Raw genomic sequence first — 12596 nt, 5'->3', positions numbered from 1 at the left:
TATTTGTGCACAATTTAAAGTGCACACAGAATGAAGTGTTGAATTTGTTTCTAAAAAAACCAAAAAACTACCTAGTAAAACCATCTGAGAGCGTAAGGTTCTGGAAACTATATGCTCTCATAAATGTGCCACAAAATAGTGTTTAACTTTTGTTAATTATTATTAATATTTATTAGATGTTTCCTGCTTCATGTTTTCACAGCGTACAATCCCAGTATAACAACATATCGTTACATTTTGCCTCTGGGCAGCTGCAGTGGAGGAGTTAGACGTTAGGTACCTTACTCGAGGGTACTTTAACCCTCCTGTCGTCCTCCCGAGTTGTTCCTTCCTTCCTTCCTTCCTTCCTTCCTTCCTTCAATTTTTCCTTCATTCTTCCCTTCCTTCCATACTTCTTTCCTCACTTCCTTCCTTCCTTTCTTGCTTCTTTCCTTCCTTCCTTCCTTCCTCCCTCCTTTCCTTCCTCCCTCCCTCCTTACTCCTTTCCTTCCTTCCGTCCTTCCTTCCTCCTTTCCTTCCTTCCTTCCTCCTTACTCCTTTCCTGCCTTCCTTCCTTCCTTCCTTTCTCCCTCCCTCCTTCCTCCTTACTTCTTTCCTTCCTTCCTTCCTCTCTCCCTTCTCTCCTTCCTTCCTTCCTTCCTCCCTCCCTCCTTACTCCTTTCCTTCCTTACTTCCTTCCCTGCTTCCTTCCTTGACCTGAGGACAACAGGAGGGTTAATATGTTACCACTTTTTGGGTGGTAACAATTGCTTACAAACTTGTATGTGTAATCAAAATCTAGAGGTTATAAAGTGTCATTAATAAAATTCAAAAGCTTAGTCTGACATGTTGTTAGCAAGTCTGACATGCTAACATTTATTTTTGGTGAAAAAGCTCCAGCAACACTTTTAATATAGAAGAATTAACTTAATTATTAGACCAACATGTTTAAACTTTCAAAACGTGTTGGTCTATTAGTAAAGTTCCCGTCTCCATGCATCTTTGGAAGTAGGTGAAGTTGTGTCAGAAACCTTCAATCTGTTTCTACAACATCCATTTTTGGGCAATAAAATCAAAACATTCCAGTATTTCATCTTTAAAATAAAGATTTTATTCGCCAATCAGGACAGGACACTGAGAGGATTTATTCAGAGGGCAGCAGTGAATGTTCTTAAATCGGTATCATTTACTAAATTTGATTTGATATTCTTTACAAAAAGAAAAAATATATGCAGCTTTGTATTATGTATTATGTTTCTTCTTTTAGAGAGTCGTCAGTTTTGAGTTTATGAGTTTATGACCGCTACTTGAATACTTGAAACTTTTTTTTTTTTTGTTCAAAGCTGTTTTTTTGAAAGCGTCGTGTTGATTTCATGACGTTTGTGTTTCTACTTCTTTGTACATAACACTTCAATTTTTGTACGAATTACAAAGTCAGGAAAGAAAATATGTTATTTATTTGGTAAAAATGAGAATATTAATGTAGTGATTTAATGTGTTATGTGTCAATGTTGTAGGATTGTTTTGTTCATATTTGTTTGATTACTTTTCCAAAATGTTAAGACACATGCAAAATTATTCAAAGTTTACCATTTACTCTCTCTAAAATGTTGATTACCTCTTCTATTTGAGTGTCACTACACGACTAAAGTAACTAAATATCCTCGGAAAATTGTTTTTTTTTTCAAAAGTTCCCTAAAAAATAACTCCTGTCTTTTACTTTTAAGAGGAGATCAGAACTTTGAAAGTGTCAAAAATGTACTTTTTATTCTTTGTTTGTTGTTCAGTACATTTTGTTCTCATTATTATAAAGTGCACTAAAGGCAAATGCAGGTAAAATCAATCGTTTGTTGCTGATTTCCTTTATTAAATATTGTATTCTAGTCTTAAAGAAGAGGCAAATGATATAAAGAAGGATTTATTTGTTCTAGATCATGAACAAAAGGTCAATAGCAGCCAAAAATCTGCAACTATATTTGTGTTTGGTTTGTGAGAAATGAAAGTGGATGTTTGAGTCTCTGCCACTTTCTTTCTTTTGGGTGATCACAGTTTCATTTACATGCATTTTTTAAAATGAGTGTTGCCAAATTAAAGATAATTTTGGGAAACATTTGTATTTATTTTCTGTTTTATAAAACATACATTAGTAAGAATGAAATCCTTCTTTTTAGTTTTTCTTTTTTTTTCCAAAAGTGGAAGAACTTTGTCTAATTTGTGCAGGTTGCATGAATTCATTAGTGCATTTAATTTTTTTTTTAAATTTAAGCTAATGATTATAGTTTATACAATGATGCTGGTACAGTCCTACCATTTTTAATTTATAATATTATTCATAAAACATCTTTGTTATGTTGTATTACCGTTTCTTTTGATTTGCAGCTTTTACGTAAATGCATTGAATAAAAACTGGCTTTTGAGATGAGATTGTGTATTATTATACGCAGCACAGTGTATCTCCATCTCATCCACTTAATAAATGTAGAGGGTAAATGCTGTTGGGGCAATGTAAAAGTATCACATGTCAGATTGCCCAAGACGTTCTCAAGAGTATTTGACTGTCAATGTCTGATTAAATAAAGGAAGAAATTGAGACATTGTGTGTTTTTGTGTCTAATGTGCTAATATATTGGCCACAACTTTATTACAGAGCATATTCACATTCATGAGGATGATATACAGGAAGTCGAACTACATTTTTAGCCCTACTGTTGTCCTCAGGGGTCAACATGGACCCAAAGACAATAGACCTTAACTCAAAAATAAGGTATACTTTCATTTAAATGAGGCGTATTGACCATCATTTCCAAAATGATGTATGAAACCTGTGATAATAAGTTGGCTTGAAGTTGGCGAGATGGATGGATGGATGGATGGATAGATGGATAGATAGATAGATAGATAGATAGATAGATAGATAGATAGATAGATAGATAGATAGATAGATACCTTATGCTTTATAAACAATCAAACCAAACTGGGTACATTTTGACCCAGGAGGAAAAACGTTTCATGGTCGATGGGAAAACAACAGGAGGGTTAAGTAAAATTCCAGGTGCGTTTTTTTGGGGCCCAGCTGTGTTTAAGTGTCATGTTTTATATAAAAGCTACTTGTTAGATCATCAGTGTTATTTAACAGCTTTTTTTTAAATGTCTGAACTTTTAAAATCAGCTGCACACATATAACACATATCACACATCCAGTTGCTTTTGTTGTTCATGCATGTGCTCATTATGTAACAATATTAGAAACACATCATGCAACCACATCAACCTCTACATTAAACTGACTTGTGAGTGATGTAAAATGTTACGAAACACTCGGCATCATTTATGTAAGTGGATGTTTGTCATTACTTTGTGAGCTTGTATTCCCAGCAGGGATTTACTAAACACTTTACTCAGTCTGGGCACGTTAGTAACACCTTGCATTAGATTTCTCATTTATGCATACCTTGCATCACCTGTTTACTGAACATTGTACAGTTGCATCAGTTAGATAAAAAAGACGCCAAGGCACAAACCTGAGATCTGCTTACTGTTTATTCCCTAATTTAAAGCCATAAATGAGAAAAATTAAAAAGTTACAGCAGGGGAGCAGCTTGGGGGGAAAAATAAAATAAAAAGTGATAAATGGGAACTTTAATTTGACCCGCACTACATTTATGCTATTTTCTTCAGACAGGTGTAAATCTGTACATGTCTCTAACTCTACATCTAAAACACGATCCCATTGCCAACCACATCCATCTCACACTTAACACGCCCCCTTTACACGTACCCAAACTGTCCAATTGCTGAAGACCTCTCTGAAGGTCTATTTTGCATCGATGATACTACGTTGAGCTTGAATTGCCATCGTCCCACAAACTAGCCCAATCCTAAAATTGCATTAGTCCCTGTAGAGGAGTAGGGGTGGGGAAGGGGGCGTTTGGGGGTATTTAAGATGCCCCTGGACACAATGATCTGCAGCTACATGCAAGAAAGTTTGGGTTTCTGCAGTTAGTGGAGACAGCCGAGGACCACAGGACGCTCTGTTAAGGTAAGATGGCTTGATGTGATGTCTGGTTCTACTGCATAAGGTGTATTTTATGAAACTTTTATGTATGATTAAATTAAATATATATATATAGTTTGGGCTTTAAACTTGAGAAATTATTTTTAGATCAGGCATAAAAGCATACACATTGCTATGATGGATTTTTACAACCTTTTGGCTGGTGACAAGCACTTTTTAGGGGGTCAAAATGAGCAAAAATGAATTGTGAATAATCAGAATTAACCTTTCATGCCTCCTTTCTTCATCCAGTATCGACACTTCTTCCCCAAAATGTTCAACACCACTCTGAGTCCATCCACCACCCTCTACATGAACTCTACCACCCCCAGTGACCCCAGTGGACCTCCACCATGGTACCAGTTCGCAGTGTGTGCCGTGGCCCCTTATGGCTTCATTTTCTACTTTGGGGTCAAGGTGTTCAACCTGGCCGTGGGGACGCCCTGTAACGTCCTGGTCATCTGGCAGATCGCCAGCAATAAGAGTGACGCAGCAACGTCGGACATCTTCATCTTCAGTCTAGCCATCCTGGACGCCTACTTCTGCCTGATGACGCCCATAGAGATGGTCAACCGGTTGCTGCTGGGTGACAGTCGCATCTGGTACTTCCAAAGGTTCGCATATGGCCTCAAGGATGTAGCACCACTCTTCTTGGTGAGTTTTTGTATTTTATATTTAACGCCAGAGTAAAAAACAATGTGACTTTAATTCATAATAAACTGATTAAAGTGATACAGTGATAGCTCTCTACCTCCTTAAAGAAAGAACAAAGTCTTTGCCACGGTGTTTTTGATGTTGAGGACTTCTTTGAACCTTTGACTGAGTGGAAATGACAAACAGACTTTTCTTAATCGATAACCTGTGGAAATGTCATGAAGGTTTGAATGTGAATGCGGAACAGTCAGAGATGAAGTTCAACTTTTGTAGCTCTACTTTGGGTGTAATAATGCTCATACTTCTGTCAGAAATACATTAGATTAACTGGCAACTATTTTGATAATCAATTATTTCAGTCTCTTTTCAAACAAAAGTGCCAAAAGTTTGCAGGTATCAGCTTTTTAAATGTACTGTTGGTTAGTGAACAGTTTAACCACTTAACGCACGCTGTTCCGTCTACGGAACGGGACGGATGTTAGGAGGTAGCCACACGTTCTTCTGGATGTTTTAAACACCAACCCTTAAACATGTATATTCATGCCGTACATCGTTGGAAAGCTTAGATTGTCCTGATTCATTCAAGACCACTCACGACTTATATGGTTGCTCACAGCCGTAATAGTATTAGCGATTAGCTCGGCTAGCCCCTGAGCTAAGTAAAAACAGCTATAATGCTACATACCTTCAAAGTCTTCCCTTTATCCACAACGATCATCTTATGACTCAGGACTTTCTGTACAGCTCGCCAAGTATCCATTCTTGTGAAATATGAAATCCGTTTCCATAAAACCGAAATACTTTCCTCAATATGTCAACATGTATTTAGTCCAACACGTAACGTAATAACACAAATAACAAACCATATACGGCCGTTTACGTCATTTCCTGACCTGCGCGTCCATCTCAGAGTACACGTGACTAGATGTTTACGACCGTGAGCCTCCTCTGCTTCTGACGACACCACACACAAGCCAATCGGTGTTTAGGATTAGGCAGTACATGTCTCCAAAGCCAATGAGGACATGTGACCGACAACAATGACGACATGGCTTTGATTGACTGCTGTTCTAACCTATGGAAATATTAGGTGAAATGAAGTTGATAACCTTGTAGCCAATAGTCAGAGGTTTCCACAACGGTGTATGACACTAAGCTATTAAGTTTGGCTGTCCATAAACAAACTGCAAGCGTAACCGGCGTGCGCCCTGTGCGTAAAAGAGTTGAACCATATATCATTACGCACTCGGCATTTTGGTACACGGTTGGTTCTTCTTCGACTTAACATATGACTTATACCAAAATAAACAGATAGATAGATAGATAGATAGATAGATATGGCCAAACAAAAAATTATGGTTATATGTAATAATAATGATAATAATAATATTATTAATAATAATAATATGGCGTCAGCTTTTATTAGAGACCAAGATTTTGATTGTAGGCAAAGGGGTTGTGAAGTTATAGGTGTTTGATTGCGGTTATACAGCTTTGGTAACCAAGTGTCCATTTGGAGTCTCCAAAAAGGACCTGAGGAAAACGCATGGACATACCTGTTGAAAAATAATTCTGAAAAATTCATCTTTTGGTCTTTTGACTCCAAATTTGGACTGCATGAAGCCAAGACATGTGGCTGTGGCCTCATTGTGTCTATATCCTGCTGAGAGGTCCCTGAATGTCTGTACACATGTCATTGTAAAGGCAAACCTATGGGCGAGTAAACAACCCCATCATTGTAACCTCTGCCACTCTTTGTCAGTAAGTCACAGAATCACACAGACACTTTTACAAGAATCCTGAGAGTGTTTCCTTTCCAATGATACCAGACACATCTCTGAGTCTCAAACTATGTGGGATCTGTGCTGCTCACAACTTGGGCATGTCGTTTAGGCTAACAACATAAAAAACAGGGGCGTGTGTTAAGTGGTTAAATGTGTCACTTTAACCTCTAGGAAACTGTGATGGGCATTTTTTGTACTATTTTTTTGACATTTTACAGATAAAATGAGTAGTGGAATTGTAGTAGTTGTCTTAATCATATTTTAGACTCAGTGAAATCCCATGAAGACATTATAACAACTTCCTGCTGCGTTCAAACATATTGTCACTAACGCTGCCAGTGAGGGAGTTTATCTCCATGTGTTGCTCAGTTGAAGAGGAAAACAGTCAAGCTTAGTTCATTTCAGATTTAGATTTTCTTATATAAAAGACATATAAAACAGGTCAGAGGGCTTATCTTTATTTTATATATTTGTGTGGTATATGTGAGGGTTCATCTTTAATCAAATTGTGGCCATCTCTCCATGAACTGCATTTTCACTAAACATCAATGAACAGAGTAATCATTAATGTGAGAATTAAAACTTACTTACATTCTGTAACGGTTGTTTTGATGTTCAATAACACTTTGTTGTGCATTAATGGCCATTATGACCACCTTGATTGAGGGGGTATAGCTCAGTGGTAGAGCATTTGACTGCAGATCAAGAGGTCCCCAGTTCAAATCTGGGTGCCCCCTTCAGTTGGTGATGTTTTACAAGCAACAGTGTCTCGACATGTGCGTGTGTGTTGACTGTAAAGGGAAAATGGTAATTGTCACATGCTGATGCTTTTATGAGAGCCATTATTGAGCCTTTCACTTCAGATCAAAAGCCCCCCTGTTCAAATCTGGGTGCCTCTTAAATATGTCAGTGAAATGTCTCTCCTTATTTGAAATTGTCATGAATTCAACCTGCCAACAACTTCTGTCAAGCTACAGATGTGTGTTTGAACAACAGATGGCATTTATTGTACAAACATACTCAACTGAGAGCCAAGATAAGACCAATGCTTGTCATTTGCGGATGCGTTTGACAGAAAAGAGGCACGCTTTGATATATTAATTCCTAGTAAAATGGGTAATGAAGCATTTTGCCAGCATGATTGATCAATTCAATACAGCTACACACAGGGGGTATAGCTCAGTGGTAGAGCATTTGACTGCAGATCAAGAGGTCCCCAGTTCAACTCTGGGTGCCCCCTCAACTGTTGGTGTGTCAGGTAACAAGTTACTTTAACAAGATAATATAGCTGCTTCTAGTACATGTGAAATTGTCATGAATGCCACCTGCCAAAACTACAAACACAGCCACCTGAATCCTGACACCTATAGGTCAGTTTTTCACCTCAGATCATGAGATCCTCTGTTCAAATCTTAGTGTCCCTTGGCCTTGAAAGGTAGCTTGATTTACACATAGAGAACAGGGAACACCTTTATGTTATTGTGTTAACCATCACTCAAAAACATGAACGACACATCCTGTAACTGATGTTTTGATGTTCAATAATGACCATTATGGTGTACTTGTTATAGGGGGTATAGCTCAGTGGTAGAGCATTTGACTGCAGATCAAGAGGTCCCCAGTTCAACTCTGGGTGCCCCCTCAACTGGTGGTGTGTCTGGTAACACAGTTACTTTAACAAGTTGGTATAGCTACTTCTAGCACATATGGAGTGTCAGTGAAATTGTCATGAATGCAACCTGCCAAACTACAAACACAGACACCGGAATCACATATGATTAGGGACCATAATTGTGGGTTGACTTAACTGCCATCTATGTATCATGTCCGTTAATTAGTGTTATGCTGATCAGTAAATGTTCAGACAATCTGAAAAGAGAGGATATAGGTCAGTGGTCGAGAGACTAGGGAACACCTTTATATTATTGTGTTAACCATCACTCAAAGACATGAACGACACATCCCTGTAACTGATCTTTGAATGTTCAATAAAGGGCATTATGGTGCACTTGTTATAGGGGGTATAGCTCAGTGGTAGAGCATTTGACTGCAGATCAAGAGGTCCCCAGTTCAACTCTGGGTGCCCCCTCTGTTGGTGTTGTCCTGTAAGCAACAGTGTTTCTACAAGTGTGTGTCTGTTGTCTGTAAAGGGAAAATAGTAACTGTCATGTGTTCATGCTTTTATGAGAGGCATTACTGAGCCTTTCATTTCAGATCAAGAGGCCTTCTGTTCAAATCTGTCTCTTAAATGTGTCAGTGAAATTTTTCTCCTTATTTGAAATTGTCATGAATTCAACCTGCCAACAACTTCTGTCAAACTACAAATGCAGCCACATTGCAGTCCTGAATCAGATTTTAAAAGGGTCCTAAATTATGGGTTAAATTAACAGCCATCTATTTATTATTCAGTCCTTTTGTTAGTGATCAATACTCATACAGCTACAGGGGGTATAGCTCAGTGGTAGAGCATTTGACTGCAGATCAAGAGGTCCCCAGTTCAACTCTGGGTGCCCCCTCAACTGGTGATGGTTTGGTAACACAGTCACTTTAACAAGTTGTTATACCTCCTTCTAGCACATATGAAGTGCCAATGAAATTGTTATGAATGCAATCTGCCAAAACTACAAACACAGACATCTGAATCATAACTTGACTGTCATCTATGTATCATTCAGTGCTTTCATTAGTGTTATGCTCATTAGTAATTGTTCAGACAATCTGAAAAGAGGGTCTATAGGTCAGTGGTCGAGTGTCATTGAGTGTTTCACCTCAGATCACGAGACCATCTGTTCAAATCTTTCAAATCTTTCAAATCCCTTGGCCTTGAAAGGTACTTTGATTTACCCACATAGAGAACAGGGAACACCTTTATGTTATTGTGTTAACCATCACTCAAAAACATGAACGACACATCCTGTAACTGATATTTGAATGTTCAATAATGGCCATTATGGTGCACTTGTTATAGGGGGTATAGCTCAGTGGTAGAGCATTTGACTGCAGATCAAGAGGTCCCCAGTTCAACTCTGGGTGCCCCCTTACGAGTTGTTGTACAAGAACAGGATTTCAACAACAGAGTTTGAATTGGCTCTTCATGTTTCTCAAATAATGCAGTACTTATAATGATTTAACCAGATGTGATATGGTTGACACTCTCATATGATACAGTACAGAGCATTACACTTCACATCACAACTCCCCTCCATTCAAATCTGGATGCCTCTTAAATATGTGATGTGTTGGTATACTTTTTCCCCTCATTTGAAATTGTCACGAATGCATCCTGCCCACAACTTCTGTTAAAACTACAAATGCAGACCTGAAGCAGACATGAAAAGCAACCTTTGTTATGGGTCAAAATTGAACACTTCAGCCTCAGCAACAGGGGGTATAGCTCAGTGGTAGAGCATTTGACTGCAGATCAAGAGGTCCCCAGTTCAAATCTGGGTGCCCCCTTCAATTTCCCTGGTGCCATAACAAATCACATGGTTGTTGTTAAAGGAAAGCATCAGTTCTGAGTGTTTCACTTCAGAGCAAGGGTTATCTTAAATATGTGATGTGGATTTGTAACCTGTCAAACTACAAATGCAGCCACTTTCCACACTTCAATCAGATTTAGAAAGAACCTTTAAATTAACAGCCACCCATTTATCATTCAGTCCAATCATTAGTGTTATGGTGATCAGTAGTTGTGATAATAGACTAAACAGAGGGGGTGTAGCTCAGTGGTAGAGCATTTGACTGCAGATCAAGAGGTCCCCAGTTCAATTCTGGGTGCCCCCTTCAACCAGTCAATCAGCTGGTTCAGTGTCTGAAGGAAGTTTAATCAAAGCCACAGCCTTTGAATTGATAAAAGGTCTCACCAGGACTTTTTCAGTCAAGTTCATTTCCAAACTTTTAGTCAACGTGATTCAATTTGTTAAGACATTCAAATAGATTTTCTACCACTAAAATAATTAAAGCAAACTCTAACCTGATCTTCTCTCCCTGCTGCTGCAGGTGTGCATCTGCCTTGACCGGTACGTAGCCGTGGTTCACCCCATACTGTTCACCGGTATCCGAGACAACAAGATCCGCATCGGTATCTCTGTGGTGGTCTGGGGGCTCATCCTGGCTTACGGCCTCACCAAGAGCATCCTGGGAGTCATGAGTGTCAACGAGGTCTTCAGCGGCGTCATCCTCTTTTCCTTCGCAGTCATGGTCTTCTGCAACATCTCCATCATCTGGGTGCTCCGTCGCTCCGTGGTGGGAAAGGAGGAGATGCACCCGGTGAAGAAAAAGGCCTTCAAGATGGTGCTGATCATCCTGGCCATCATCGTGGCGAACTACCTGCCCCCCGTTGCGCTCATGCCCTTCGTGCCATACTACACGTTTGTGCAGTTCCGCTGCCAGATCAGCATCAGCGTCTTCTCCATCATGGACCTGAGCTGCAGCATCGAGCCTCTCCTCTACATCACCAAGATGGAGCGCGTGGACGGCAAGTGCTGCGGACGGAGCTTTGCTAAGAAGGCAGAAGACGTCAAGGTGTGATGACGAGGGAGAAACCTGCATGAACCACATTCTGTTGTTTCATGTAATGTTTTTAAGGATGTTTACATTTTGACAACAGATAACAAGACAAATGGACAAAATCTGACATTAAATCAAGAGAATTCAGTGAAACTACCTGAACAGAATCTCTAAAGATCAGGTTTTAGTACCGTCTATCAAAATCAGAGGTATAAGAGCTTCTTTGTCAACTCACTATTTCACATCTTTATGTCAGAAATCAAAAGAAAAGGCTGAAAATGTTTTAAAGTTCATCTCCAAAAGTAGCTTCGGTACATCAGAATTGAAGTTGAGTCAGAGAACAACTCACTTTTTTCTTGTCCTCTAAATTCTCTCTCCTGCTTTCACCTCACCACAGTTTCTACTCCATCTTTCTAACACCTGTAACCAGTGTCTTAAATCAAGCAGGTTTGTGGAAGCTTCTTGGAGGCGTTGTGGGAAACAGAAAACCATTGACAACAACAGAAGTCGATGAGGCAGAAGTAAAACTTTTCATCCACTCTAATGACCGCCTGGAGCGATGCCTGGTTTACACATAACCGCTGAAGCACTTAACCAGTCATTAATTAACCCTCCTAATCAGAAACACACTGTGGGACCAATTAGCAGCAGTGTAATGAGTAAGCACACAGATTATGTAAGTGGTTACCAAACAAAATGAAACCAACTAATTAATTATTAACAAACACCAATATAAAGAGTTATGACTGTAAAAATGTTATTTAAACTCTCAAAACGATAAATGACAACAGCCAGAAACCATTTATATCAGAAAATATCTAATTTAACTGATGTATGAGGTTGAATCTGTTTAAAAAAATATCTCTCAAAGACATTTTCTTTCTAACAAATCTAACATTTTAAATCTCAATATCTGAAATGTAAATACCATGTGAGGAATGAAATGTTTATTTTGATCAAAAATTTATAAATTAACAGTATGTGTGAAAGGATTTGCATAATGAAAACTGAATTTTGCAGATTTATTTTACATTTATATTAAATTTAAAGGAACATGTATAATGTGTACACAATAATTTATTTGTGATGATATTGACGATTGATTATAATAATGTTATCTTGTATTCTGAGCTAGAGAACATGCTAATCTATCTTTTTCCTAATAAAACATCAGCTGTAAATAACACATCACCAATTAATTCCAGTTTCAACATGTATTTTATTCTGTGTCCTTCTTAATTGATGAGACAAATTAGAAAGTATGAGTCATTAATTGATTTCTTAATCAGATCTCCGACCATAGCGGAAACAAAGCACTTGGCATCACTTTACTCACCAGGTTAAACACTAGAGCTGGTACTAAATCACATCTTTGCCCTGCGATGATTAACCAACGATGAGACAGGTTTACAAAAATGATTCTGTATTGGAAAGAAAAAAGTATAGGCAACAATCTTAGAGGAATGTGAATTAATGGAACATTTTTGAGTTTTGTTAACATTGTGTCAATCTTTGAATCACATACAACTAGGCATGGGATGATAACCGTGTTCAAGGTATACCGCGATTTGAAAAGCCACGATAACCGAAACCACCAAATTTTCTGTCATACTGTT

The 12596-nt window shown here is 38.4% G+C and overlaps 1 protein-coding gene and 8 non-coding genes across 9 annotated transcripts; all 9 read left to right on the top strand.

Annotated features, from left to right (window-relative positions):
- The first annotated feature begins 4306 nt into the window (after positions 1-4306).
- LOC128365102 (G-protein coupled receptor 4) lies at positions 4307-11001 on the top strand. The gene is made up of 2 exons (XM_053325740.1): positions 4307-4687; positions 10471-11001. Exons 1-2 carry the CDS (start codon positions 4307-4309, stop codon positions 10999-11001), a joined length of 912 nt encoding a protein of 303 aa, XP_053181715.1.
- trnac-gca (transfer RNA cysteine (anticodon GCA)) lies at positions 7137-7208 on the top strand. The gene has a single exon. It is a non-coding gene; the product is annotated as a tRNA-Cys (tRNA).
- On the top strand, positions 7640-7711 carry trnac-gca (transfer RNA cysteine (anticodon GCA)). The gene has a single exon. It is a non-coding gene; the product is annotated as a tRNA-Cys (tRNA).
- On the top strand, positions 8042-8113 carry trnac-gca (transfer RNA cysteine (anticodon GCA)). The gene has a single exon. It is a non-coding gene; the product is annotated as a tRNA-Cys (tRNA).
- trnac-gca (transfer RNA cysteine (anticodon GCA)) lies at positions 8489-8560 on the top strand. Its single transcript has one exon. It is a non-coding gene; the product is annotated as a tRNA-Cys (tRNA).
- On the top strand, positions 8916-8987 carry trnac-gca (transfer RNA cysteine (anticodon GCA)). The gene has a single exon. It is a non-coding gene; the product is annotated as a tRNA-Cys (tRNA).
- On the top strand, positions 9439-9510 carry trnac-gca (transfer RNA cysteine (anticodon GCA)). Its single transcript has one exon. It is a non-coding gene; the product is annotated as a tRNA-Cys (tRNA).
- On the top strand, positions 9856-9927 carry trnac-gca (transfer RNA cysteine (anticodon GCA)). Its single transcript has one exon. It is a non-coding gene; the product is annotated as a tRNA-Cys (tRNA).
- Positions 10183-10254, top strand: trnac-gca (transfer RNA cysteine (anticodon GCA)). The gene has a single exon. It is a non-coding gene; the product is annotated as a tRNA-Cys (tRNA).
- Positions 11002-12596: the final 1595 nt, after the last annotated feature.

The sequence above is a fragment of the Scomber japonicus genome, chromosome 2 (genome assembly GCF_027409825.1).
Source record: "Scomber japonicus isolate fScoJap1 chromosome 2, fScoJap1.pri, whole genome shotgun sequence".
NCBI lineage: Eukaryota > Metazoa > Chordata > Actinopteri > Scombriformes > Scombridae > Scomber > Scomber japonicus.
The sequence above is the reverse complement of the archived record's forward strand: the minus strand, read 5'-3'. Positions and strand labels throughout refer to the sequence as shown.

What these genes read in the sequence shown, in the direction of transcription:
- LOC128365102 (XM_053325740.1), top strand. Translation starts at nt 4,307, where the DNA reads ATGTTCAACACCACTCTGAGTCCATCCACCACCCTCTACATGAACTCT. An exon ending in ATGTAGCACCACTCTTCTTG is followed by an intron (nt 4,688 to 10,470) that starts GTGAGTTTTTGT and finishes CTGCTGCTGCAG; the next exon opens with GTGTGCATCTGCCTTGACCG.